At 47.2% G+C, this 25,260-nt stretch overlaps 1 protein-coding gene across 1 annotated transcript in view; it reads right to left on the bottom strand.

Moving 5' to 3' along the window:
• Nucleotides 1–1,646: 1,646 nt before the first annotated feature.
• The window catches only part of ABLIM3 (actin binding LIM protein family member 3), a 313,166-nt gene continuing 289,552 nt past the window's right edge, over nt 1,647–25,260 (bottom strand). Inside the window, exon 22 of the mRNA XM_063928094.1 lies at nt 1,647–6,748. Coding sequence (XP_063784164.1) covers nt 6,635–6,748 — 114 coding nt within the window. The 3' untranslated portion in view covers nt 1,647–6,634. The remainder of the gene's footprint in view (nt 6,749–25,260) is intronic.

Below are 25,260 nucleotides of genomic sequence, written 5' to 3'. Positions count from 1 at the left end.
TCCGTGTTACTCTGCTGCTGTATCCTCTCAATAAACATAATTTGAATATATTACTAGATTTTGTGACTTGTTTCTCAACTGCACCAATTGGTTCATAACAAGTCTATAGTTAGATCATAGGTAGGTAATTATATTGAAAGTTGTACTGGGGCAGGGGCTCATCTATCTATATAATAAAATTGGAAGAGTTGTGTCTGTACATAGCAATTTGTTTTGAGAAATATACTTCTAGGGACTGTTTATGAACTGTGGAGACAAGAAAAAAAATCAGAATTTTTGTCCATTCTGGCTTCACGCAAAAACGACTGGATGAATTTGGATCACGTTTTCAACTGTTGTATAGCTGAGTGATCTAGAAAGAAACGGATGTATGTATGATCTCGATGTGACAGGAAGAGGAGCAATAAAGTAAAAACCTGGCACTTGACACTCCGCGCAGTGAAAGTTGGTGTTCCGATGATGCTTCTGCGGAGCTTGACTCCACCAAAGTTATGGAACGGAAGCCAGCTTAAAGTGACTGCTCTGCAGAGGAATCTAATTGAGGCAGAGATTCTATCGGGATACCACGTATACCTCTTATTCCCCACAATTTTCCTTTTCAATTCAAGCGCTTGTAGTTTCCTATAAGCGTCTGCTTGGCTAAGACGATCAACAAGTCGCAGGGGCAAACAGCCAGGGCTGCAGGCGTAGCTCTCCGGACCAGCTGCTTCTCCCATGGACAGCTTTACGTGGCTTGCTCACGAGTTAGTAGCGCCAAGCATCTTTTTTGCATTACTCCCTGAAGGAAAACCTGCAACTATTGTTCACAAAGAAATTTTGTGATAAATATGTGCAATATAAAATATACATCACAATATTAGGTGGCACTACTGTCTATGTACAATTAGTTCCGCTGAGCAATAACAGACGTCCACGCGGGCTAAGTTGTGGGCAAACACTAGTAATTAATAATATTCTCATTTGAAGCATTGTTGTATACGTAGGTGCTATATAAATAACTAACAATATTAATAAATATTACTGAAAATATACCCAAGAGAAGAATGCAGATAAAAATAACACAAAGTCCCTGCTGTACCCCAGTTGTCTGGATCATCATAAAGAAAATTGTACAGTGTTTACTCATGACTAGTTTTGTAGATGGTGTGCTTGTTGGTTCCAAAATAAGATTTTAGGTTTTAATTATGAAATATGTATGATCAATGACATTGGTTACTAGTAGGAAAATAATATAGATGTTCGTGTGCCTATAATGCAGTGACCTAGTGATTGGTAGATGCTGCCCTGTTATTATACATTTCTCCCTCTGGTGCGGTACAACAAGTATTCCTGATATTCTCCACTTGCCAGCAGAACAGCCCCAGCAGGACACAAGTGAATGACATCAGACGGCCTTCCTATGAAATACAATATTTCTTTGAAATGCCGTTCTTTCATAATCTCACCAGGAGGGATTTTATTCATTTTAACCACTGTTTATGTTGGCAGGTTGCTGCTTCTGGACTACAGATAAAACAACAAACACCAAAAAAAAAAAGAAGAAGAAAAGAAAATGCCTAAGGTTTAACTGTTGTACATACAGTATCAAAATGAAAACACATGCAGATACACATGTACAGTGCATAGAAATGACACAAGGAGGCATCTTCAGGGAGGCAACTGTTTTCTTGTTTAATAGTTAACATATCTGGAATCCAAATCCAAGGCAAACAGAGATAAGGAATGATTCAGAGAGAAGAACTTTTGCTGCTCTGACAGTTCCTAGTTGTTTTCTTGCCTCAGGTGTATAAATAAACTGGGAGGAGGCTGATGACATCTGCTCACTGGGGTGTGTTTGGTGTCTATAAGTCACTGTTGGGTCTTACAGGAAAGGAGAGGGCTTTGCATAAAGATTTTACAGTGAATCACGGAGCAACCACAATATTATTCCAGTTCTATATTATTCTTACGGTTCTAAAATAATGGCTATTTGCTACATTAGGAATACATTTAGTCATCAATGTAATGCAGTTTACATTTTTTTTTCCAGAAAAAAACACACATCGCCTGAAAATGCATTTGGAAGTGTATATCAAACCCAGAGTTTTCCTAACTCCGCAATTACAGTCCATGTTTTAAGGATTTCCATGCTTGAGCACAGGTAACTTAATTAGTATTTCATTCAATTAGATTTAACAATCTGGGCTTGAGCATGGATATCCTTAAAATCTGGACTGTAATAATGGAGTTTGGGAAATTCTGGCCTTACACATTGTGGTCTTTATAGCTGGGTTTGCTAAACTATTAAAAGGGAACCAACAAACCTTGTGTTTGTTTTCTTTCTACTGCATATCCACATTTCATTATTAGAAACTTTGCTTCTGCCTTTTGGTAAAAATAAAGTTAACTTTATTTGGGAGCTGGATGCAATAATAGGTGGTTACGTTTTTAGGTTTCTGAATTGTTGCAGCCTTCTCATAAAAAAAATAAAATAAATATATTGCTTAGCGAATGTTTCCCAAACTCCGCCATTGCAGTCCAGGTTTTAAGGAGATCCATGTTTGAGTCCAAGATTACATCAAATTGACTAATACTAATTAAGTCACCCATGCTCAAGCATGGATATCCTTAAAGCTTGGAATGTAGTAGCTGAGTTTGAGAAACTAGCTTAGGCCCTTACCCACTGGCATCAAAATACATGCATTACATAGCGTTTCTTCTAACACATGTAAACGCTTGTAACCTGTTATGGGAATTGATGCAGAGATTTACATAACAAATAGCTTTTGCACTTTCAGTTATTGCAGTGTGCTTGCACTCATCAGAATTTAAAATATTAAGGTCAACAGAGTCAGCAAGCGCTTATTAAACAACATGTCAAATGTGATTGTGTTTCACATGCTGTGTGTCAGGGGTTTAATGCAATGCCAGAGGGCGATTGGCCTAAGCGCTGTAGAGAGGCTGAAAATTTGACATTTTGTTTTCAATGAAACAGAAAAAACAAAAATAAAGTATTTGCGCATCAGCATATTATCAATTTGAGGATAGGAAGCGGAAATTTCTTTCTAAGACAAAGGTTCTGGCATGACAGCACAATGGTAAGGTAAAAAGGCTTATTTGATAAAAACCGAGCTATATCAGGAAATCTTTTTTTTTTTTTTTATTTCACTTAATAGAGGCTAGCAGGGCAATAACACTGTAGTAGACTGCAATCATCTACAAGCTCCTACTTTGAAGAATGTGGTAATTGTGCACACTAGATGGCACTATGATTCCAATATACTTTACAGTATAGAAGGCCATGAGAAAGGTATGATTGGGAAAATCGAGAGAAAACGGTGTTAGAACAATGTCTACAGGAGGGGTTACCCACCCCTGGCCGACAGGGTGACCCGAACACCTGCTAATGTAACGTTAGTAGCAGACTAGTTTTGTGATCTACATTAAATTATTGCAGGCCATGCTACACCTCGTACAGGCCTAATAAAAAAACAAAAAAAAGACAAACATTTTTTCACACGCCCTATTTTTCTATGCCCTAAAACAGAAGGAATAAATTATTTTGTTCTTGTTACTTTTTTTTTTACATTGAAAAACAAAACAAAAACATTTTGCTTTAGAGATGTCATTGGTTATCAAACTCAAAGTATTTTTTTTTGCAGTTACCAAAGAAATAATGTTGAAAGGTAATAAAATATTATAAAGTGATTACAAAAAAATTGCTTTTACCAAATCAATGAAAAGTCAAGTGACAAGGTAAAGGCAGCTTCAATTCTGCATCTGGAGTTAATACGCATCAGCCTGTTTCTGTACATGAATCAATACTTGGCTTCATTTTGCTTCAACCTGCAGTGGCACCGATGGACTGTAGCGCATGTACAGGTTGAGTCTCCCCTATCTGAAATGCTTGGGAACAGAAGGATTTTTCAGTATTTTCTAATATTTGCATACCATAATGAGATATCTTGGGGATGGTACTCAAGTCTTAACAAGAAACGCATTTATGTTTCAGAGCCATCTTATACACATAGGGCCTGATTCAGATGTGGTTGGAGGTGCTATCACTGCTGCTTACATATAAGCAGCAGAGATAGCTCTAATATGGTAATGCAGTAGGAGGCGTCACTGATCTGATGCAGTATCTGATCTTCCCTGGCACAATCGGCCGGCTGCGTGACCCATGGAGTCGTCCAAGCCGGCCACCACAATTCCACCTAGAGGCCAGGAAATCTCTGTACTCTGAAAGAAATCCTGGCCTCGTCCCTCCCCTGTAGTGGTAGCGACACACCTCCTTTTGGAGAAACGCAGGCTATCGCCGCCTCCTTCCCGTGAACAATGTTGCAGACACGTATGAACGGTGCATGCGCAAAGTAACAGTACTTTGCGGAATACGCTGCTACTCCAACCACATCTGAATTAGGTCTATAGCCTGAAGGTAATTTTTCTATAATATTTTTAATATTTTTGTGGATGGAGCAAAGTTTTGGGGCAATTCAATTGTTTGTGAAAGTGTGATAATTAATGGGTTCCCAATGTTGCTATTCAATTGTTTTGGGTACCCCTTAATTATTGCGCGTAAAGCGGCTAAAACACGACTAATCTAATGGACGCAGAGGGGAAAAGTGCTCTCTGGGCGCCCGAACAGCAACTTCTCGCACATTTCAGCTCATCACTTCTGGGAGTGCGAGCTGAGATGTGACTGCCACAGGTAATGGGCTTCTGATCAGAGAAACAATTGAATAGCTCTGATAGAGGTCCATTACTGTAGACAAAATAACAAACAATCGAATTGCCCCCTTTGTGTACACTGAAACCATCAGAATGCAAAAGTGTCACTATCTCAATCAGCACTACAACATTTTTGGACTTTGGAATACTATATCTGCAGTTGTGTCAAACAGCACCTCTTAGCATTCCAGGTCCTGTTAGACTCTGCTAGCGTCTGGTGTCTTTTGTGCCAAAAACGGCTTTTAGAAGCAACGCAGTGCGAATAGGACGTACCAGAAGACTGTGCCGATTTAATTTGATATGTGACACTTGTATATCTGTTGTAAGATTTAGATTTTTGTGGAGGGTGTCTTTTCGTTTACTATCCAGATTTTTCTAAAACAAAGCCTGGGCATCTGGGTGGTTTCTCCTCTGAGTAAAGATTGTGCTGGGATTTGTCTCCCCAGAAGTTACTGTCTAGTTTGACTACATCTCCCAGCATGCTCCTTTGTGATTTTCTGTTTCTTTAGCATTACTAACCAGTAGGACTACATCTCCCAGCATGCTCCTGTGATATTTCTTGTTTTGCTGGCGCCGTGAAATGAACAGGCTAGTCATGTTTCAATGTGGTTTTAAAAGGGAACAGGTGTTGTGGGAGGGTTGTGTCAGTTTTTCCAAATCCTACGCTGCTGGAAGTTGTGTTTGGTAGCTTCAGATATATGAGAGGCAGCAGGAGCTCTTGATGCTAGCAGAGCCCAGGCATCAGGTATTCTGAAGGTGCTGATAGGTTCGCTGGTCTATCCCTGTAAGATGCAGAGTTCAGTGTATAGTTGCTTGGACCCCACCATGTTAATGAAGCACAGTGGCCATGCGGCCGGGACCCTGAAATTTCTGCTGAAGTTGTTTACCTGAGATCTTGGTAGGAACTGTATTAAACTGGTGTAAATGCCTCTGATGAGTTTTGGGGACTCTGCTCGAGTTTTGCGGAGACTAGTTTTCAATCTCATATGATATGTTGTTGCAAGCCCTTTGGTGATTGTGTGATGTTACCTAGATGGCTGGTATTTTTACATTACCTCCTCAATAAATGTGTGATTATAAAGCACCTTCTCCTTATCTGCGTAAGCGCTGTGTTTAAGGGGGTCTGAGAATAAAGGTGGGCTTTATGTCCTAAATCTGGTACCTTCACATCTGTGTGCGACTGAGTCTCTGACTCTGCATAGAAACTGCTACAGTGCAGCAGCCGTGGCTTTTTTCATACCAAGTTCTGTTGGGTTTCAAATACAGACTCAGTCGCACCCAGATATACAAGTGTCGCATATCAATTTAATCAGAACAGTTGCCAGGTACGTCCTAGTCACAACGTGTTGCGTCTAAGATCCATTTTTCTGCAAAAAGATGCAGAAAAGCCACCCAGCGCTAGCAGAGTCTCATGACTCCTGTCAGCTCACTCGCGACAGGCATCTCCTCCTGCATGGTTAGATGTATGAGGACACATCTGTATTTCAAAAATTGGATTTTCGGATATGGGAGACTCAACCCATAATTGGTGCACATTCTGAATACCTGCCAATTAGTCACCACTGGAATTTTGGAACATTAAAACAACAGTATCTTGAAGATGCATTGTAACAATATTAATAATGTAGGTTTATTGAAGTCTTTAAACTCTCCAAAATAGCAGCGCATAAAAAACAGTAGTTTAAAAAATATAACCAAGAGTTGAAAATATCTCTCTCCACAGAATAACCTTGCCAGTAGTAAAAGGGATTACAACACATTGCATAGAACTAGGTCGAAGTCCCTTTCACTTCTGAAAAGTATAAAGTAAATTCCTCTGGAGATTTTCCTATAATACAATATATATATCATGTGTAGTAGTTATACATTATTTATTTATAAATATATTTATAGAGGTTGTACATTTTGAGGCACATAGTAGAGAGAGTTAGAAAAGTCTGGCTTGTTTCTTCAGCTCGTTTCTTTTCCACAGTGCCAGGCGGTCAAACTCTGATATGGTCATTCCAAACACTTGATAAAACTCTTCAGCTGATAGATGGCGCTGTGGAGAGAATAAGATGTGGTTAGAGATGGCAGCTTAGCAAGTAAAATACATACTTACTGTGTGGAAATACCCCCTAGGAGATTGTGGAGGGAGAGCTAATGGGCAATTGCAGGAAGCATAAGGATAAGATCAGCATCACTAGAGTGCTGCCCCCTGGTGCATCAATAAGGCCACTCTTCACAAGAAAAAGCAGCCGGTTCCAGGGACAGCGCTAACTTTATGAGAACCTAGGCAGTCCCCTATGGCAGCAGGATTTTGGGGCACTTAAAACACTGCATGACTGACACAATGTTTTCTTACCTGTGAAGCTACTGGCTCCTGCTCTGTGTTTGCAGTAGGCTGGTATATAGATATGTATTCATACTATACCTCCCTACTTTTATGTTTATAGAGTCGGGATGCTTGCACGCGACCCGGAAAAGGGGCATGGCCTTGAATGAAGTGGGCGTGGCCTCGCAGCACTGCCCCGTAGTCCGGCATTTTGTGGACGTGCCCAGGGGCTCCTGGAGCATCTGGGCAGCCCCCTGCTCACGTCCCAGCACTGAATAGATGCCGTGCGCATGCACACAGCATCTATTCAGAGAGCAGCGGGTGATCAAATCCTCCCGAACTGCTCCCCCCCCCCTCCCCCCACGCGTGGGACACTGCTGCCCACGAGAGGGACAGCGGGACAGTGTCTAGATAGCAGGACTGTCTCGCTAGATTCGGGACAATTGGGAGGTATGCTCATACACTGTGGCTTCAATTACGCTAAACAGCCCTTCTTGGCTGAGCTTCTTTTTCGCTAAAATGTGCATCTTATCCACACAAACAAGACTGGAAGTAATAAAACTAATCTTCTAGATTACACTGATCAAATTGATATGTGACATTTGTACGTATGCGTGTGAATCTGGATCTGTGTAAGAAGGGCCCCGATGAGTGTGGGCGTGGCTTTCTCTCACGCCAAGTTCCGTTGTGCTTTGTCTGCGACTGTACGTGTTTAAAGCTAATTCCTGTGCAGTTAAAGTCGCAGCCCGGTATCACTGGAACACTGCGAGTGACTTTTCTGTGATGCGTATAACACGCTAAATATAAAGACGGTACGCTACACAGCTTGGTGTGGCTCAGTCATGCAGGGCAACTTGCACTGTATGGAATATAGGTGTTAGGTGTATGAGGACACATCTGTATGATGTCACAAGCCAGCGTTGCACTCCGAGAAGGAGAAGATGACACTGAGCCGACGCAGGGTAAGAAGTGGAGGAGAGGGAGAGGCAGCAGATATGGTTCAGTCACTCAATGATGGGAAAGAGGATGACACCCAGGGAACACGCACCAGCCCTGGTGGTTCCTGAGAGGCTGGCCTGCTTGCCCAGGAAGACTCTGAAATTCATGAGTCTGCCAGACATTTTGCGAGAGTAGACAAGAAGCAATCCAAGCCTAGCTATTATTTTATAGCAATAAATGACAGCTAGAATGTAATTGGTTGGAATGCCTCTACTTTGTCCTTTTCAGGTTTGTGAAAGTTTCCCCTGAATTAGAGATGGACACAGTGACCAAATACAGATATGACCTTATAAATCTTTACTACAGTCACACCAAACAGCCCCTCTTGGCACGCCAGGTCGCTTGAAAATCTTCTAGCGCTGGGAGATTTTTTTGTTTCTTTTTTGCCAAAAGTGCAACTTATTTGCAATGCAATGTGACTAGGACGCACGAGGAAACTGTACTGATTAAATTGATATATGTCACTTATCTATCTACACAAGGTGCTACAATGTAGCAGCAGCAGATTTTTCCCAATACAAGTTCAGTTCTGCTCTGTGTACAGGCTCAGTCACACACAATAACAAGATTTATGGTAAGAACTTGCCATTGTTAAATCTCTTTCTGCGAGGTACACTGGGCTCCACAAGAAATTACATCGGGGTGTAGAGTAGGATCTTGATCCGAGGCACCAACAGGCTCAAAGATTTTGACTGTTCCCAAGATGCACAGCACCACCTCCTCTATAACCCCGCCTCCATGCCAGGGAGCTCAGTTTTGTTAACCAGCCCAATGCAGTAGCAGGTACCAGAGACGACAACCGATCGTAGCCAAATACACCACACACTCACCGTAGGCCAATACCAACCCAAAAAAGCTAAGTGCGTCAGGGTGGGTGCCTTGTGGAGCCCAGTGTACCTCGCAGAAAGAGATTTAACAACGGTAAGTTCTTACCATGAATCTCGTTTTCTGCTGCGGGGTACACTGGGCTCTACAAGGAATTACATCGGGGATGTCCCAAAGCAGTTCCTCACGGGAGGGGACGTACTGTAGCGGGCACAAGAACCCGGCATCCAAAGGAAGCATCCTGGGAAGCGGCGGTATCGAAGGCATAGAACCTTATAAACGTGTTCCCTGAGGACCACGTAGCCGCCTTGCACAATTGTTCAAGGATCGCACCACGGTGGCCCGACCAAGAAGGTCCAACCGACCGAGTAGAATGGGCCTTAATGGTAGCAGGAGCTGGACGACCAGCCTGTACATAAGCATGTGCAATCACCATTCTAATCCATCTAGCCAGAGTCTGCTTGGAAGCAGGCCAGCCACGTTTGTGAAACCAAACAATACAAAAAGAATCAGATTTCCTTACAGAGGAAGTTCTCTTCTCATAGATACGGAGAGCCCGTACCACATCCAAAGACCGTTCTTTGGGAGATAACTCAGGAGAATTAAAGGCCGGAACCACAATCTCCTGGTTAAGGTGGAAAGAAGACACCACCTTAGGCAAATAACCTGGCCGCGTTCTAAGAACCGCCCGGTCACGGTGAAAAATCAAATAGGGAGACTTGCAGGACAAGGCACCCAAGTCTGAGACCCTTCTAGCCGAAGCAATAGCCAGCAAGAAAAGGACCTTAAGGGAAAGCCACTTAAGGTCAGCAGTGGCAAGAGGCTCAAACGGAGACACTTGCAAAGCCTCCGAAACCACCGACAAGTCCCAAGGGGCCACAGGCGGCACATAAGGAGGCTAAATCCGCAACACACCCTGAGTTAATGTATGGACATCAGGTAGGGTGGAAATCTTTCTCTGAAACCAAACCGACAAGGCAGAAATGTGAACCTTAAGGGAGGCCAGACGCAGGCCTAAGTCCAGGCCCTGTTGTAGGAAGGCCAACAGTTTGGCCGTGCTAAACTTGAAAACGTCATGATTGTGAGATGCACACCAAGTAAAGTAAGCATTCCAGACCCTATGGTAAATCCGAGCAGAAGCCGGCTTACAGGCCTTCAACATAGTTTGAACGACCGCCTCAGAAAAACCCTTATCTCTCAGGACCGAAGCCTCAAGAGCCATGCCGTCAAAGCCAGACGGGCCAAGTTCTGGTAAACACAAGGGCCCTGAACGAGAAGGTCTGGTCGTTGTGGAAGTAGAAGGGGACAATCTAGCAAGAGGCCCTGTAGATCGGAGAACCAGTGCCGTCTGGGCCATGCTGGAGCTAGCAGAAGTAGCTTTCCTCCTTCTTGCTTGAACTTCCGTATTACTCTGAGCAGAAGTGACACCGGAGGGAACACGTATGGCAGCCGAAAGTTCCATTGGATTGACAGAGCATCCACGAACACTGCTTGAGGATCCCTTGATCTTGCTCTGAAGACCGGAACCTTGTGATTGTGTCGAGACGCCATCAGGTCCACATCTGGGAAACCCCACTTGTCCAAGTTGAAACACCTCTCGATGTAGGCGCCATTCTCCGGCGTGCACGTCCTGACGACTGAGATAGTCCGCCTCCCAGTTCAGAACTCCCGGAATGAACACTGCTGATATGGCCGGCAGATGGCGTTCTGCCCACTGAAGAATCCTTGATACTTCCCTCATTGCCATGCGGCTTCGAGTGCCGCCTTGATGATTTATGTACGCCACCGTGGTGGCGTTGTCCGACTTTACTTGAACAGGTCTGTTCTGAATTAGACGCTGGGCCCTTGTCAATGCGTTGAGCACTGCCCGCAGTTCCAGAATTTTGATCGGGAGCAGAGACTTCTCCTTGGTCCACCGACCCTGAAGAGAGTGTTGTTCCAACACCGCGCCCCAACCTCTCAGACTGGCATCCGTCGTCAGAAGGACCCAGTTGGATATCCAGCAGGGACGGCCCCAGCTCAATTGTTGGTCCTGCAGCTACCAGCTCAGTGACAGGTGGACCTCCGGAGACAAGGAGATCATGTGAGATCTGATCCGGTGAGGCAGGCCATCCCACTTGGCCAGAATTAACTTCTGCAGAGGGCGACAGTGGAACTGAGCATACTCCACCATGTCGAAAGTCGACACCATGAGACCTAGCACTTGCATTGCCGAATGTATCGACTGTTGCGGACGAGATAGGAAGCATCGAATCCTGTCCTGAAGCTTCAGGACTTTCTCCTGAGAGAAGAACAACCATTGGTTGTGAGTGTCCAATAACACTCCCAGATGTAACATGCTCCGAGCAGGAACCAGGGAGGATTTCTTCCAGTTGATCAGCCACCCGTGGGCTTTCATGCACTGGACTGTCAGATCGAGATGACACAGGAGAAATTCTGGGGAATTTGCCAGGATCAACAAATCGTCCAAGTACAGTAGGATCCTGACCCCTTGACGGCGGAGCATAGCCGGCATGACCGCCATAACTTTGGTGAAAACTCGGGGAGCCGTTGTCAAACCAAAGGGTAACGCCCAAAATTGGTAATGAAGGTTGCCCACCGCAAACCGCAGGTACTGCTGATGAGATACCGCAATAGGAATATGCAGGTAGGCATCCTGTATGTCCAGGGAGATCATATAGTCCCCAGGCTCCATGACCAGAACAATAGAGCGCAGTTTCCATACGAAACTTGGAGACCCGCACATGTTTGTTCAAGGACTTCAGATTGAGAATGGGCCGCGAGGACCCGTTCGGCTTCGGGACTAGAAACAGCGGAGAATAGTACCCCTTGTTTCTCTGAGCCAGAGGCACCTGTACTACCACTCCTGTGGTCAGGAGGGAATGTACCACCGAGTGCAACGTGTTTGCTTTTGCCGGATCCAGAGGCACATCTGTCAGGCGTACTAGGTAGGCAAGCTGTTTTAGCAGTAGCCAGATCAGCCACAATCTTATTGAGGTCTTCACCAAAGAGAATGTCTCCCTTGAAAGAAAGTACCTCCAGGGTCTTTCTGGAATCCAAATCCACAGACCAGGATCTCAACCAAAGGATACGTCTGGCCAAAACAGACGCAGTAGTAGCCTTGGCCGTGAGCACCCCGGCATCGGAGGCAGCCTCCTTAAGGTACAGAGAATCCGTAGCAATATATGAGACATTGTCGAGCATGCTCAGATGCATCAGAAGGCAGTTCTGCCTCGAGTTCCTGAGCCCACGCTTCAACAGCCCAAGTCGCTGCAATAGTTGGCCTTTGTACAGCTCCAGAAAGGTTATAAATCGCTTTTAAACAGCCCTCCACCCGACGATCCGTCGGTTCCATCAGAGAGGTGATGGTGGTTACTGGCAGGGCAGAGGAAACAACCATACGCGCCACATGAGAATCTACAGGCGGAGGAGTTTCCCATCTTTTACACACCTCTGCAGAGAGAGGATAGCGAGCCAACAGTCTCTTATTCAGTGTAAACTTTGTCCCCGGATTTTCCCAGGATTCCTGACGTATGTCAATCAGGTGTTTAGAGTAGGGTAGAACCTGCTTAACCACCTTCTTACGCTTAAACCTATCAGGTTTCTTGGAGACAGTCTCAGGCTCAGAATCATCAGCCACCTGAAGAATGAGCCGTATCGCCTCAATCAAATCGGAGACATCCACGGACGATTTCCCCTCCCCATCTGAATCATCAGCATCAGTGTCCGAGGGGTCAGTATAAGCACCATCCTCCTCGAAGGACGTGTCAGTTAAGGCCGCGGATCGGGAGGAGGTAATGGCCCTTTTAGAAGATGACTAAGTCTTATGCGGGCGAGAATGACCCTTAGATTTGGACATGGATTGGTTCAAATGCTGTAACTTAGTGGAAAGCTGATCTGCCCATGGCTGGTTCACAGCGGGGACCACAATCTGTGGTAGCAGCACAGGTGGTCCCACAGGGGGCGTCACTTTAGTTACAAGCGTGTTTAACAATGTGGAAAATGTAGCCCAAGGTGGTTCTTGTGATGCCCCGAGTGCTACCGACCCACTGGGGGGCAAGGAAGCCCCTGAACCTGAACTCTCAGCTGCTAAATTATCCTCCATGCCGTCAGTGGCCTCACTACCACGCAGTCAAAAGAGAATACCATTTGAATCCACTGGCGCTCATAAAAAACAAACAAAACAAACGATCATAGTGTATTAGGTACGTAAAAAATGGATACAAACATAAGGAATCTTTTGGTAGGTCTTATACCTAAATTTTATGTCTACCGTTTTAAGAGTAGACAAACACGCTTTCATAGGAGCTGGAATCTCACCAGTCTGGATTCTGTCCCCTTATAATCCTCTCCTCGGTGATGGGCCCGAAAAAAGAGAAGGACAGAAACCTCCAATAGTGCAACACCATTTATTTTACAACAGACATAACTTTAAAAACATTTGGGGATAAGGGTGGTCTCTCACCAGAGGAAGTGGTCCACTGAATAAGCAGACAAAAACAGCGAAATTAAAGGTGGTAACACCAGGCGTCCCCGGGATTCGCCGTCCAAGTCCTCTGTTGATATTCCAAACGTCTCCCCAAAACAAACAGCTCCTCCTGCCTCACTACCACGCAGTGTGGGAGAAGCCCCAACGTCGTTGCCACGTGTAGCAGACATAACAATGCGCACAGTAATGGGCAACCCGGTACAAAAAGATATTTATTATTTTGTAGCAGCACTATACCTAGTAAGAATCCTCAGAGAAACAGCCGAAGCTGGCACAGACCGAGGGACTCAATAGGAATAGAACATATGGTGACTATAATTCACAAGTAAAATATACTCCAGTAGCATATCTTGTGAAACAAACCTATATTATCAGAGAAAACCTGAAACACTTGGCCCCCACAGGTATAGTAATATAGGAATAGCACGCTGAGTGAAATACCCAGCAATAAGGCAACCACGCAGCAGCTATATGCACACACACACGTATATAGGGGGTCATTCCGAGTTGATCACTAGCTGCCGTTGTTCGCAGTGCGGCGATCAGGCAAAAAATCGGCACTTCTGCTCATGCGTATGGTGCGCACTGCGCACGAGCGAAGTACTTTCACAAAAGCCGATGCAGTTTCACACAAGGTCTAGCGACGCTTTTCAGTCGCACTGCTGATCGGTGAGTGATTGACAGGAATGGGGCATTTCTGGGAGGTAACTGACCGTTTTCCGGCAGTGTGCTGAAAAACGCAGCGTGTCAGATAAAAACGCAGGCGTGCCTGGGGAAACGGGGGAGTGGCTGGCCGAACGCAGGGCGTGTTTGTGACGTCAAAACAGGAACTAAACAGACTGAAGTGATCGCAAGGTAGGCGTAGGTCTGCAGCTACTCAGAAACTGCTTGAAAATTTTTTGCCGCCGTCCTGCGATCCTTTCGTTCGCACTTCTGCTAAGCTAAGATACACTCCCAGAGGGCGGGGCTTAGCGTTTGAACTGCTGCTAAAAGCAGCTAGCGAGCGATCAACTCAGAATGAGGGCCATAGTCACAAACGTACCATGCAGAAGTTATGTACCATAAACTGCACTGTGTTAGGCGCGGCGGTCTTCGGCCGTGCCCTGACTGAGCAGCGGTCACAGCCGCCGCGCCTCTCTCCTTCCCTGTCCCCCGCACGGCGCCTAGCAACGCCAGGACGCCGTGCGCACGATAGCCGCCGGGTCCCTGGCAACGCAGGACGTCGTGCGTGCAGGGCTGCTGGGTGCATAGCAACGGGGACGCCACAGGTGGACCGCGTTCCCCGTTGCTAAGAATAGTTAATTAGGTTGCTCGTGCAGCAGGGCAGCTGCACGGCAACTAGTAATTAGGGTCTGGGGGCTGGTCCTGCTGGCCCTCCTGTTATTGGCCAGCAGGGCCTTTTTATGTGAGCCAGCACACTGCAGCCCCGCCGGCGATAGCTTCTTGTATGCTGTTCCTGCCTTGCAGAACTCTGTTCCTGTCAGCCGTGTTTGGTGGATCTTGCTCCCTGCCCTTTGGTACTTTGGAGGTCCGAAGCCGGTCCTGGGAATCCTTCTAGTCCTTGCGAACCTGTCTGTCATCTGGGGTTCTCGCCCGGTTTCGTAAGTAGCGGCTTCTGCCGCGTGTTGCGGCCTATGCCGCTTAGTGTTTATTTTACTGTGAATTGGTGCATTTGCGGAGGTTTCCGCTTTCACTGTCCTCCCCGGAACTCGGCGGTGCCGTGTAGGTGAGTGGACAGTGGTTTATTTGTAGTTCTTTTCCTTTGGCGGCGTGCCGCACATACGTTTAGTTTTTAGGTAGTTTATAGCCCCTAGCGTGGTTGTTTCAGTTAGAGGTCCCCTTGTTATTACCCTGTCTCAGTTCACGCCTTGTCTCTTTTTAAGACCTGAGGGGGCATCGGAGTTGGGCAGACCTAATCCGCCCTTCAAATGCGGCTGTCATGGGCCCAAGAAACCATAGTCGTTCAGGCGTGAATTGATAATACGGGTAGGACAACGGAGGTAGGGTGCTAGGGGCTATTTCCTTCCCATTTCCCAATCCCAGCATTCCGTCTTGGTGCTCAGGACTCACTACATAAAATCTCCCCTGTCCTGAGCATCAGGACCGTAACATTATCACCGGCCCACATAAAAAAAAAAGGGGGTTTAATTTTTTCCGTTGTATTGGTGGGCCTAGAAATTCGGCCTCATGAATCCGGCAGGTTTAGGGCCAAACCCCAGTCAGCTTTTGGTTAACCAAATACAGGAATTAACTCAGATGGTTCAGGACCTTACTCTTCGGGTGAGATCGCAGGAAGATCTTTTGCGAGCCTCCCCGAGTATGGTTCCAGAACCAAAGATGCATTTACCTGACCGTTTTTCGGGTAACCGAAAGGATTTTTTTAATTTTAAGGAAGCTGGTAAGCTTTATTTTCGTTTAAGGCCCCGTTCCTCTGGTACTGAGTCTCAGCGGGTCGGGATTGTGATGTCTCTACTTCAGGGTGATCCACAGACCTGGGCGTTTGGGCTAAGAGCGGATGATGCTGCTTTGTTATCAGTAGACGCCTTTTTTAAATCCTTAGGCCTCTTATATGACGACCCAGATAGAGAAGCATCAGCTGAGAGTCACCTGCGTGCCCTTAAGCAAGGCAAAAATCCAGCAGAGGTGTATTGTACCGAATTTCGCCGTTGGTCGAACGACTGTGGCTGGAATGACCCGGCCCTGCGCAGTCAGTTTCGCCTCGGTCTGTCGGAAGTGATTAAAGACAGTCTCCTTCAGTACCCCGCTCCTGAGACTCTAGACAAACTCATGGAGCTCGCTATTAAAATTGATCGTCGTCTCCGAGAGCGGAGGGCTGAAAGAGGAACAACTTTTAGGCCTAATCCATGTGTATATACTTTTCCTGAGGACGTCGAGGAGCCCATGCAAATGGGTCTCTCCCGGCTGTCCCCAGAGGAAAGAACCAGAAGGTTAAGTTCTGGTCTTTGTTTGTATTGTGGTGGTAAGGGACATATCGCACGTAACTGCCCGAACAAGCCGGGAAACGCTCTGACCAAGTGAATTGTGAGGGGGTTCACTTGGGTCTGCAGTTAATCTCCTCTAATAATTCTCTATTAGTTCCGGTAAAGATTTCCTTTGGCAGCCTCAGTTCGTTGGTGTCGGCCTTTGTCGACAGTGGAGCTGCAGGAAATTTTATGGATTTAGCTTGGGCTAAGGCTTTAGGCGTTCCACTGATACCCTTAGATAGACGTATCACCATGCACGGCTTGGATGGGGGTCCGCTTTCCAATGGGGTTATTACTCACCGCACACCTCCAGTATTGCTGACAGTGGGGGCCCTATATTCAGAAGAAATAGAATTTTACCTTACACATTGTCCGGCAGTTCCAGTAGTTTTGGGTCACCCCTGGCTTGCCTTTCATAATCCCACCATAGATTGGCGGTCTGGGGAGATTTCCCAATGGGGTCCTTTTTGTGTTAAGGAGTGTATTTCCCATCCTGTCCGGGTTGCGGCAGTTACCCCAGAACTTATTCCTCTGGAATATCAGGATTTTGCTGATGTGTTCTCCAAGGGTAATGCGGACGTTCTGCCTCCCCATCGGTCCTATGACTGCGCTATAGATTTAGTTCCCGGGGCCACTTTACCTAAGGGGAGATTATATGCCCTCTCCGGGCCAGAAACCACGGCTATGGATAATTATATCCAGGAAAGCCTGAAAAAAAGGCTTCATTAGGCCTTCGAAATCTCCTTTGAGTGCAGGATTCTTTTTTGTTGAGAAAAAAGATGGGTCGCTCAGACCATGTATTGATTTTCGGGGCTCTGAATAAAATTTCTGTTAAAAACACCTACCCTTTGCCTTTGATTTCAGTACTTTTTGATCAGTTACGCTCTGCCGTTATCTTCTCAAAAATCGATCTTAGAGGAGCTTACAATCTCATCCGCATAAGATCTGGGGATGAGTGGAAGACGGCTTTCAGCACACAGTCGGGTCATTATGAATACCTGGTGATGCCCTTTGGGCTGTCAAATGCTCCTGCGGTATTTCAAGACCTCATCAATGATGTTCTTCGTGACTTTCTTGGAAAGTTCGTTGTCGTTTATTTAGACGACATTTTGATTTATTCTGAGTCTATGGAACAACATATTACCAATGTGCGTCTGGTTCTTCAAAAACTACGGGAGAATCATTTATACGCAAAACTAGAGAAATGTGATTTTCACATCACGGAAGTGTCCTTCTTGGGGTATATTATTTCTCCCCAGGGATTTTTCATGGAACCGAAAAAACTCCAGGCCATCCTTAATTGGGCGCAACCCACAAATTTAAAAGCAATTCAGCGCTTTTTAGGGTTTGCAAACTATTATAGGCGGTTCATTCATACCTTTTCTGATTTGGTCGCTCCTATAGTAGCATTGACTAAAAAAGGAGCGGACCCTTCCAATTGGTCGCCTGCAGCCGAGTCTGCCTTTCGGGCCTTAAAGCAGGCCTTTGTCTCGGCTCCTGTTCTCAGGCACCCTAACCCAGAGCTCCCCTTTATAGTCGAGGTAGATGCCTCAGAGGTTGGAGTGGGGGCTATCCTATCTCAGGAAGATCCGGAGTCTCAGGAATTACACCCTTGTGCCTTCATGTCCAGGAAATTCTCCTCCGCAGAATCCAACTATGACGTTGGTAATCGAGAATTGCTGGCAGTTAAATGGGCTTTCGAGGAGTGGAGGCATTGGCTGGAGGGAGCTAGGCATACTATTACAGTGTTTACTGACCATAAGAACCTGCAGTATATTGAGTCAGCTAAACGGCTTAATGCTCGGCAGGCACGTTGGGCATTGTTTTTTACTCGTTTCAGGTTTATTATCACCTTCAGGCCCGGTTCCAAAAATACTAAAGCTGATGCCCTGTCACGTTGTTTTCTTCCGGTTCACAATAACCATCCTGCTACTACCCCCATAGTTCCATCATCTGTCATCCGGGCAGGCCTCACACAGGATTTATTTACTCAGTTAGTCCAGCTTCAACAGCAGGCTCCTAAACCGACTCCTGCTGATCGTCTCTTTGTCCCTGAATTTCTGAGAGGCACTGTTTTAGCTAAGTTTCATGACAACAAAGTCTCTGGTCATCCAGGTATCACTAAGACCTTGGAGTTAGTCTCTCGCTCGGTGTGGTGGCCTAGTCTTTCTAAAGATGTAAGGGAATTTGTCCATTCCTGTCAGGTTTGTGCACGGCATAAGGTTCCTCGTTCATTGCCGATCGGGCAACTCGTACCTTTAGCCGTTCCTCTCAGGCCATGGTCACATATATCCATGGATTTCGTGGTGGACCTTCCTCTTTCAGCCGGATTTCGAGTCATTTGGGTGGTAGTAGATCGTTTTAGTAAGATGGCTCATTTCATTGCTCTTCCCCGATTACCCTCTGCTCAAGGGTTGGCAGTCTTGTTTCTCCGTCATGTGTTCAGGCTCCATGGGTTGCCCAGGGATATTGTCTCTGATCGGGGTCCGCAATTCATTGCTCGTTTCTGGAAACGTTTTTGTGCCTCATTAAATATGAAACTCTCTTTAACATCTGGGTACCATCCACAATCTAACGGACAAACCGAACGAGTTAACCAGTCATTAAAACAGTATTTACGGTTGTATTCGGCCAAACTCCAGAATGATTGGTCTGAATTTCTTCCGTTAGCCGAATTTGCTTATAATAACTCTTGTCATTCTTCCACCAAGAAGTCCCCATTCTTTTCAGTCTTTGGCTTTCATCCTAGAGCCAACTCTTTTTTTCCTCATTCTCCAGTCTCCTCGTTGACCTTAACCTCCCATCTCAGAACAATTTGGAGAAAGGTGCACCTTGCCTTGAGAAAAGCTGCCTTCCGAGAAAAGAAATTTTCTGATAGGCTCCGACGTCCTTGCACTTTTAAGGTGGGAGATAAGGTATGGTTGTCAACTCGCAACATCAAGCTCCGACAACCTTCGGCTAGATTGGGACCCAAATTTATTGGACCATTCCTTATCATTAAGAAGGTCAACCCAGTTGCTTTTCGGCTACGCTTGCCGAGATCTCTCAAAATTGGCAATACTTTTCACTGTTCTCTTTTGAAACAGTATTTTTCTTCCAGGAGATTTCCTCGGAGGACTTCCCAGGGTAGATCTCCGGTGGATGTTCAGGGGCAACAAGAGTTCTTGGTGGAGAAGGTTTTAGATTCTAAGCTTTCTCGGGGTCGGCTCTATTTTTTGGTCCACTGGAAAGGTTATGGCCCTGAAGAAAGATCTTGGGTGTTGGATAAAGATTTACATGCTCCCAAGCTGAAGAGGATTTTCTTTCAGGAGTTTCCTCAGAAACCTGGCTCTAGGGGTTCTTTAACCCCTCCTCAAGGGGGGGGGGGTACTGTTAGGCGCGGCGGTCTTCGGCCGTGCCCTGACTGAGCAGCGGTCACGGCCGCCGTGCCTCTCTCCTTCCCTGTCCCCCGCACGGTGCCTAGCAACGCCAGGACGCTGTGCGTACGATAGCCGCCGGGTCCCTGGCAACGCAGGACGTCGTGCGTGCAGGGCCGCCGGGTGCATAGCAACGGGGACACCACAGGTGGACCGCGTTCCCCGTTGCTAAAAATAGTTAATTAGGTTGCTCGTGCAGCAGGGCAGCTGCACGGCAACTAGTAATTAGGGTCTGGGGGCTGGTCCTGCTGGCCCTCCTGTTATTGGCCAGCAGGGCCTTTTTATGTGAGCCAGCACACTGCAGCCCCGCCGGTGATAGCTTCTTGTATGCTGTTCCTGCCTTGCAGAACTCTGTTCCTGTCAGCCGTGTTTGGTGGATCTTGCTCCCTGCCCTTTGGTACTTTGGAGGTCCGAAGCCGGTCCTGGGAATCCTTCTAGTCCTTGCGAACCTGTCTGTCATCTGGGGTTCTCGCCCGGTTTCGTAAGTAGCGGCTTCTGCCGCGTGTTGCGGCCTATGCCGCTTAGTGTTTATTTTACTGTGAATTGGTGCATTTGCGGAGGTTTCCGCTTTCACTGTCCTCCCCGGAACTCGGCGGTGCCGTGTAGGGGAGTGGACAGTGGTTTCTTTGTAGTTCTTTTCCTTTGGCGGCGTGCCGCACATACGTTTAGTTTTTAGGTAGTTTATAGCTTTTAGCGTGGTTGTTTCAGTTAGAGGTCCCCTTGTTATTACCCTGTCTCAGTTCACGCCTTGTCTCTCTTTAAGACCTGAGGGGGCATCGGAGTTGAGCAGACCTAATCCGCCCTTCAAACGCGGCTGCCATGGGCCCAAGAAACCATAGTCGTTCAGGCGTGAATTGATAACATGGGTAGGACAACGGAGGTAGGGTGCTAGGGGCTATTTCCTTCCCATTTCCCAATCCCAGCATTCCGTCTTGGTGCTCAGGACTCGCTACATAAGATCTCCCCTGTCCTGAGCATCAGGACCGTAACACACTGGACTAGCAATACAAAGTAATACTCAGTATGGCTATATGTTAGGACAATAGATATAACAAACTCAGTAAACACTGGATGTATATCACAGGGTGTTTCTACCACACAAACCTGACAGTATGCACTCTTTCTTAACTAACACAGTCGCAGTGACAGGTAGAATACTCAAGTGTCCTGTAAGAAGCACAGCACTGGCAGTCAGGCGGTTCCACAGAGGACTCAGCTCAGTCTGTGATGGCCGCTGGTCAGGAGTGAGGGAGAGATATGCAGCTCCAGGGCGGGAACATTGCAGAAATGGCGCCCTGGGGGGAGGGGCCTCAGGGTCGGCCTGCTCCCCCTGCTGGCATCCCCACCCGGGCAGTAAAGAAAGCGGGAAGGGGGGGGGGGATGTAATGGTAAGACGTCCCCCCTGACCTGTGCCCATATAGAATCACCCTGGCGGCTAGTGGAACATCAGCCCAGTAATCTGCGTCCACGCCAGCGCGCGCGCGGCCCGCCTCCTGCGGCCGCGTGGGATCGCGGTGCAAAATGCGGCACAGAAGCCCTTTACCTCCCCCTTGTCAGCGGCCCCGCGATCCGGGAGGCGGCGGCGTGTGTGTGACTCACGTGAGGACAGAGGAAGAAGCCGGCGCCTCCGCTGTAGTGGCCCGGCAACCACGGCACGGGAGTATACAGCGCCGCTGGAGGTGATGGAGCTGCAGCAGAGACGTCGATCAGACACAGCCTGCTGCAGCCTTTTGTAAAGTCCTCTTCTGTTTCTTCAAAGTTTAAGCTAAGAATAGGCTACCTGAAGCAGCCCCCTGTTAAGTGACCTGCTACTGCAGGCACCAACTACAAACTGAGCTCACTGGCATGGAGGAGGGGTTATAGAGGAGGCGGCTCTGTGCATCTTGGGAACAGTCAAAAGCTTTGAGCCTGTTGGTGCCTCGGATCAAGATCCTACTCTACACCCCGATGTAATTCCTTGTGGAGCCCAGTGTACCCCGCAGCAGAAATACAAGTGCAAATCAAATTAATCAGCACACTCTGCTCCTGGATCCTAGCTGCATTGCGTTGCGAATTGGATGCATTGTTAGCAAAAAAAGATGCCAAACATTAGCAGAGTTGCACGGGACCTGGCGGCTCATCCACACCAGGCATCTCGCGCTGCATGGAGTATTGAGAATGGATGTATGAAGGCACATCTGTAAGCGGCTATTGGGGGTCATTCCGAGTTGATTGCTAGCTGCCATTGTTTGCAGCGCAGCGATCAGGCTAAAAATCAGCATTTCTGCGCATGCTTATGCTCCGCAATGCGCACGCGCGACGTACGGGTACAAAGCCCGTTGTGGTTGTGCACAGGTTCTAGCGAAGTTTTCAGTCGCTCTGGGGGCCGCAAGAAGATTGACAGGAGGGGGCGTTTCTGGGTGTCATCTGACCGTTTTCAGGGAGTGTTTGCAAAAACGCAGGCGTGTCCGAAAAAACGCAGGCGTGGCTGGGCGTTCGCTGGGCGGGTGTATGACGTCAAATCCGGACACGAATAGGCTGAAGTGATCGCAAGTGCCGAGTAGGTTCTGAGCTACTCAGAAACTGCACAAACTGTTTTTGCAGAGCTCGGCTGCACAAGGGTTTGCACTTCTGCTAAGCTAAAATACACTCCCCAGTGTGCGGCGGCATAGCGTTTGCACGGCTGTTAAAACTAGCTAGCGAGTGATCAACTGACCCCCATTGTTTGTTAATATTGTACATCACTATACTATATGTTGTGACACTTAAGAACCGGTCTCTAGGTCGACAGTAACTAGGTTGACAATGTTTAGGTCGTCCACTATTGGGTCATCAGGGTTTGGTTGACATGTTCTAGGTCGACAGATTAAAAGGTCGACATGAGTTTTTCCACTTTTTTTACTTTTTCAAACTTAACGATCCACACGGCGAGCGAAACGGTGCACTAATTGGGGTTCCCGGTCACTGTACGGAGAAAACGACACCAGAAAAGCATAAAAAACTCATGTCGACCTTTTGACCTAGACCCTGTCGACCTCCAGACCCTGTCGACCTAGCATCCCCGTTGACCTAGTCACTGTCGACAAATAATGGTCGACCTAGACACTGTCGACTTAGTTACTGTCGACCCTCCATACCACACCTAAAATAACAATGGGGGTAATTCTGAGTTGATCGCAGCGGGTGTAGTATGGTATGCCGGCGGCCGGGCTCCCGGCGACCAGCATACCGGCAACGGGAGCCCGACCGCCGGCATACAGACAGCGTGGCGAGCGCAAATGAGACCCTTGCGGGCACGCTGCGCTCGCCACGCTGCGGGCACAGTGGCGTTTTCCCTCCAGGGGGATTGTGGACCCCCACGAGGGAGAAAAAGTGTCGGTATGCCGACTGTCGGGATTCCGGCGCTGGTATACTGTGCACCGGGATCCCGACAGTCGGCATACTTAAGAGCACCCGATCGCAGCAGCAAGTTTGTTAGCAACTGGGCAAAACCATGTGCACTGCAGGGGGGCAGATATAACATTTGCAGAGAGAGTTAGATTTGGGTGCGTTATTTTGTCTCTGAGCAGGGTAAATACTGGCTGCTTTATTTTTACACTGCAATTTAGATTTCAGTTTGAATACACCCCACCCAAATCAAACTCTCTCTGCACATGTTAAATCTGCCTCTTCTGCAGTGCACATGGGGGGTCATTCCGAGTTGTTCGCTCGCAAGCGGATTTTAGCAGATTTGCTCATGCTAAGCCGCCGCCTACTGGGAGTGAATCTTAGCATCTTCAAATTGCGAACGATGTATTCGCAATATTGCGATTACACACCTCGTAGCAGTTTCTGAGTAGCTCCAGACTTACTCGGCATCTGCGATCTTTTCACTGCTTGTCGTTCCTGGTTTGACGTCACAAACACACCCAGCGTTCGCCCAGACACTCCCCTGTTTCTCCGGCCACTCCTGCGTTTTTTCCGGAAACGGTAGCGTTTTTTCCCACACGCCCATAAAACGGCCTGTTTCCGCCCAGTAACACCCATTTCCTGTCAATCACATTACGATCGCCAGAACGATGAAAATGCCGTGAGTAAAATTCCTAAGTGCAAAGCAAATTTACTTGGCGCAGTCGCAGTGCGGACATTGCGCATGCGCATTAAGCGGAAAATCGCTGCGATGCGAAGATTTTTACCGAGCGAACAACTCGGAATGACCTCCATGGTTTTGCCCAACTGCTAACAAAATTCCTGCTGCGATCAACTCAGAATTACCCCCAAAGTTCCTGCTGCGATCAACTCAGAATTAGGCCCAATAACAAGAAACATAACAAGAAACAGTGCACTTTTATTGCAATTATATTGCTGAGAATAAGACCGATAGATGTACGCAGATGATACTCAAATCTACCTATCCTCCCCTGATTTGTCTCTATCTATGGGGGTCATTCCGAGTTGTTCGCTCGCAAGTGAATTTTAGCAGATTTGCTCATGCTAAGCCGCCGCCTACTGGGAGTGAATCTTAGCATCTTAAAATTGCGAACGATGTATTCGCAATATTGCGATTACACATCTCGTAGCAGTTTCTGAGTAGCTTCAGACTTACTCGGCATCTGCGATCATTTCACTGCTTGTCGTTCCTGGTTTGACGTCACAAACACACCCAGCGTTCGCCCAGACACTCCCCCGTTTCTCCGGCCACTCCTGCGTTTTTTCCGGAAACGGTAGCGTTTTTTCCCACACGCCCATAAAACGGCCTGTTTCCGCCCAGTAACACCCATTTCCTGTCAATCACATTACGATCGCCAGAACGAAGAAAAAGCCGTGAGTAAAAATCCTAAGTGCATAGCAAATTTACTTGGCGCAGTCGCAGTGCGGACATTGCGCATGCGCATTAAGCGGAAAATCGCTGCGATGCGAAGATTTTTACAGAGCGAACAACTCGGAATGACCCCCTATATTGGGCCGGGTCACTGAATGCCTCTTTGCTGTTTCATCTTGGATGTTATCTCGCCACCTCAAACTTAATTTCTTTTACGTCCTAGAGGATGCTGGGGACTCCGTAAGGACCATGGGGTATAGACGGGCTCCGCAGGAGACATGGGCACTACAAAGAACTTTAGAATGGGTGTGCACTGGCTCCTCCCTCTATGCCCCTCCTCCAGACTTTATTTAGATCCTGTGCCTAGAGGAGACTGGGTGCATTGCAGGGGAGCTCTCCTGAGTTTCTCTGTAAAAATAATTTTGTTAGGTTTTTTATTTTCAGGGAGCACTGCTGGCAACAGGCTCCCTGCATAGTGGGACTGAGGGGAGAGAAGCAGACCTACTTAACTGATAGGCTCTGCTTCTTAGGCTACTGGACACAATTAGCTCCAGAGGGTCGGAACGCAGGTCTCACCCTCGCTGTTCGTCCCGGAGCCTCGCTGCTGTCCTCCTCACAGAGCCGGAAGATAGAAGCTGGGTGAGTAGAAGAAGAAAGAAGACTTCAAAGGCGGCAGAAGACTTCAGTTCTTCAGTGAGGTAACGCTGCGCGCCATTGCTCCCACACACACAACAGCGGGCACTGTA

Source organism: Pseudophryne corroboree, chromosome 6 (assembly GCF_028390025.1).
Source record: "Pseudophryne corroboree isolate aPseCor3 chromosome 6, aPseCor3.hap2, whole genome shotgun sequence".
Lineage (NCBI taxonomy): Eukaryota > Metazoa > Chordata > Amphibia > Anura > Myobatrachidae > Pseudophryne > Pseudophryne corroboree.
The sequence above is the reverse complement of the archived record's forward strand: the minus strand, read 5'-3'. Positions and strand labels throughout refer to the sequence as shown.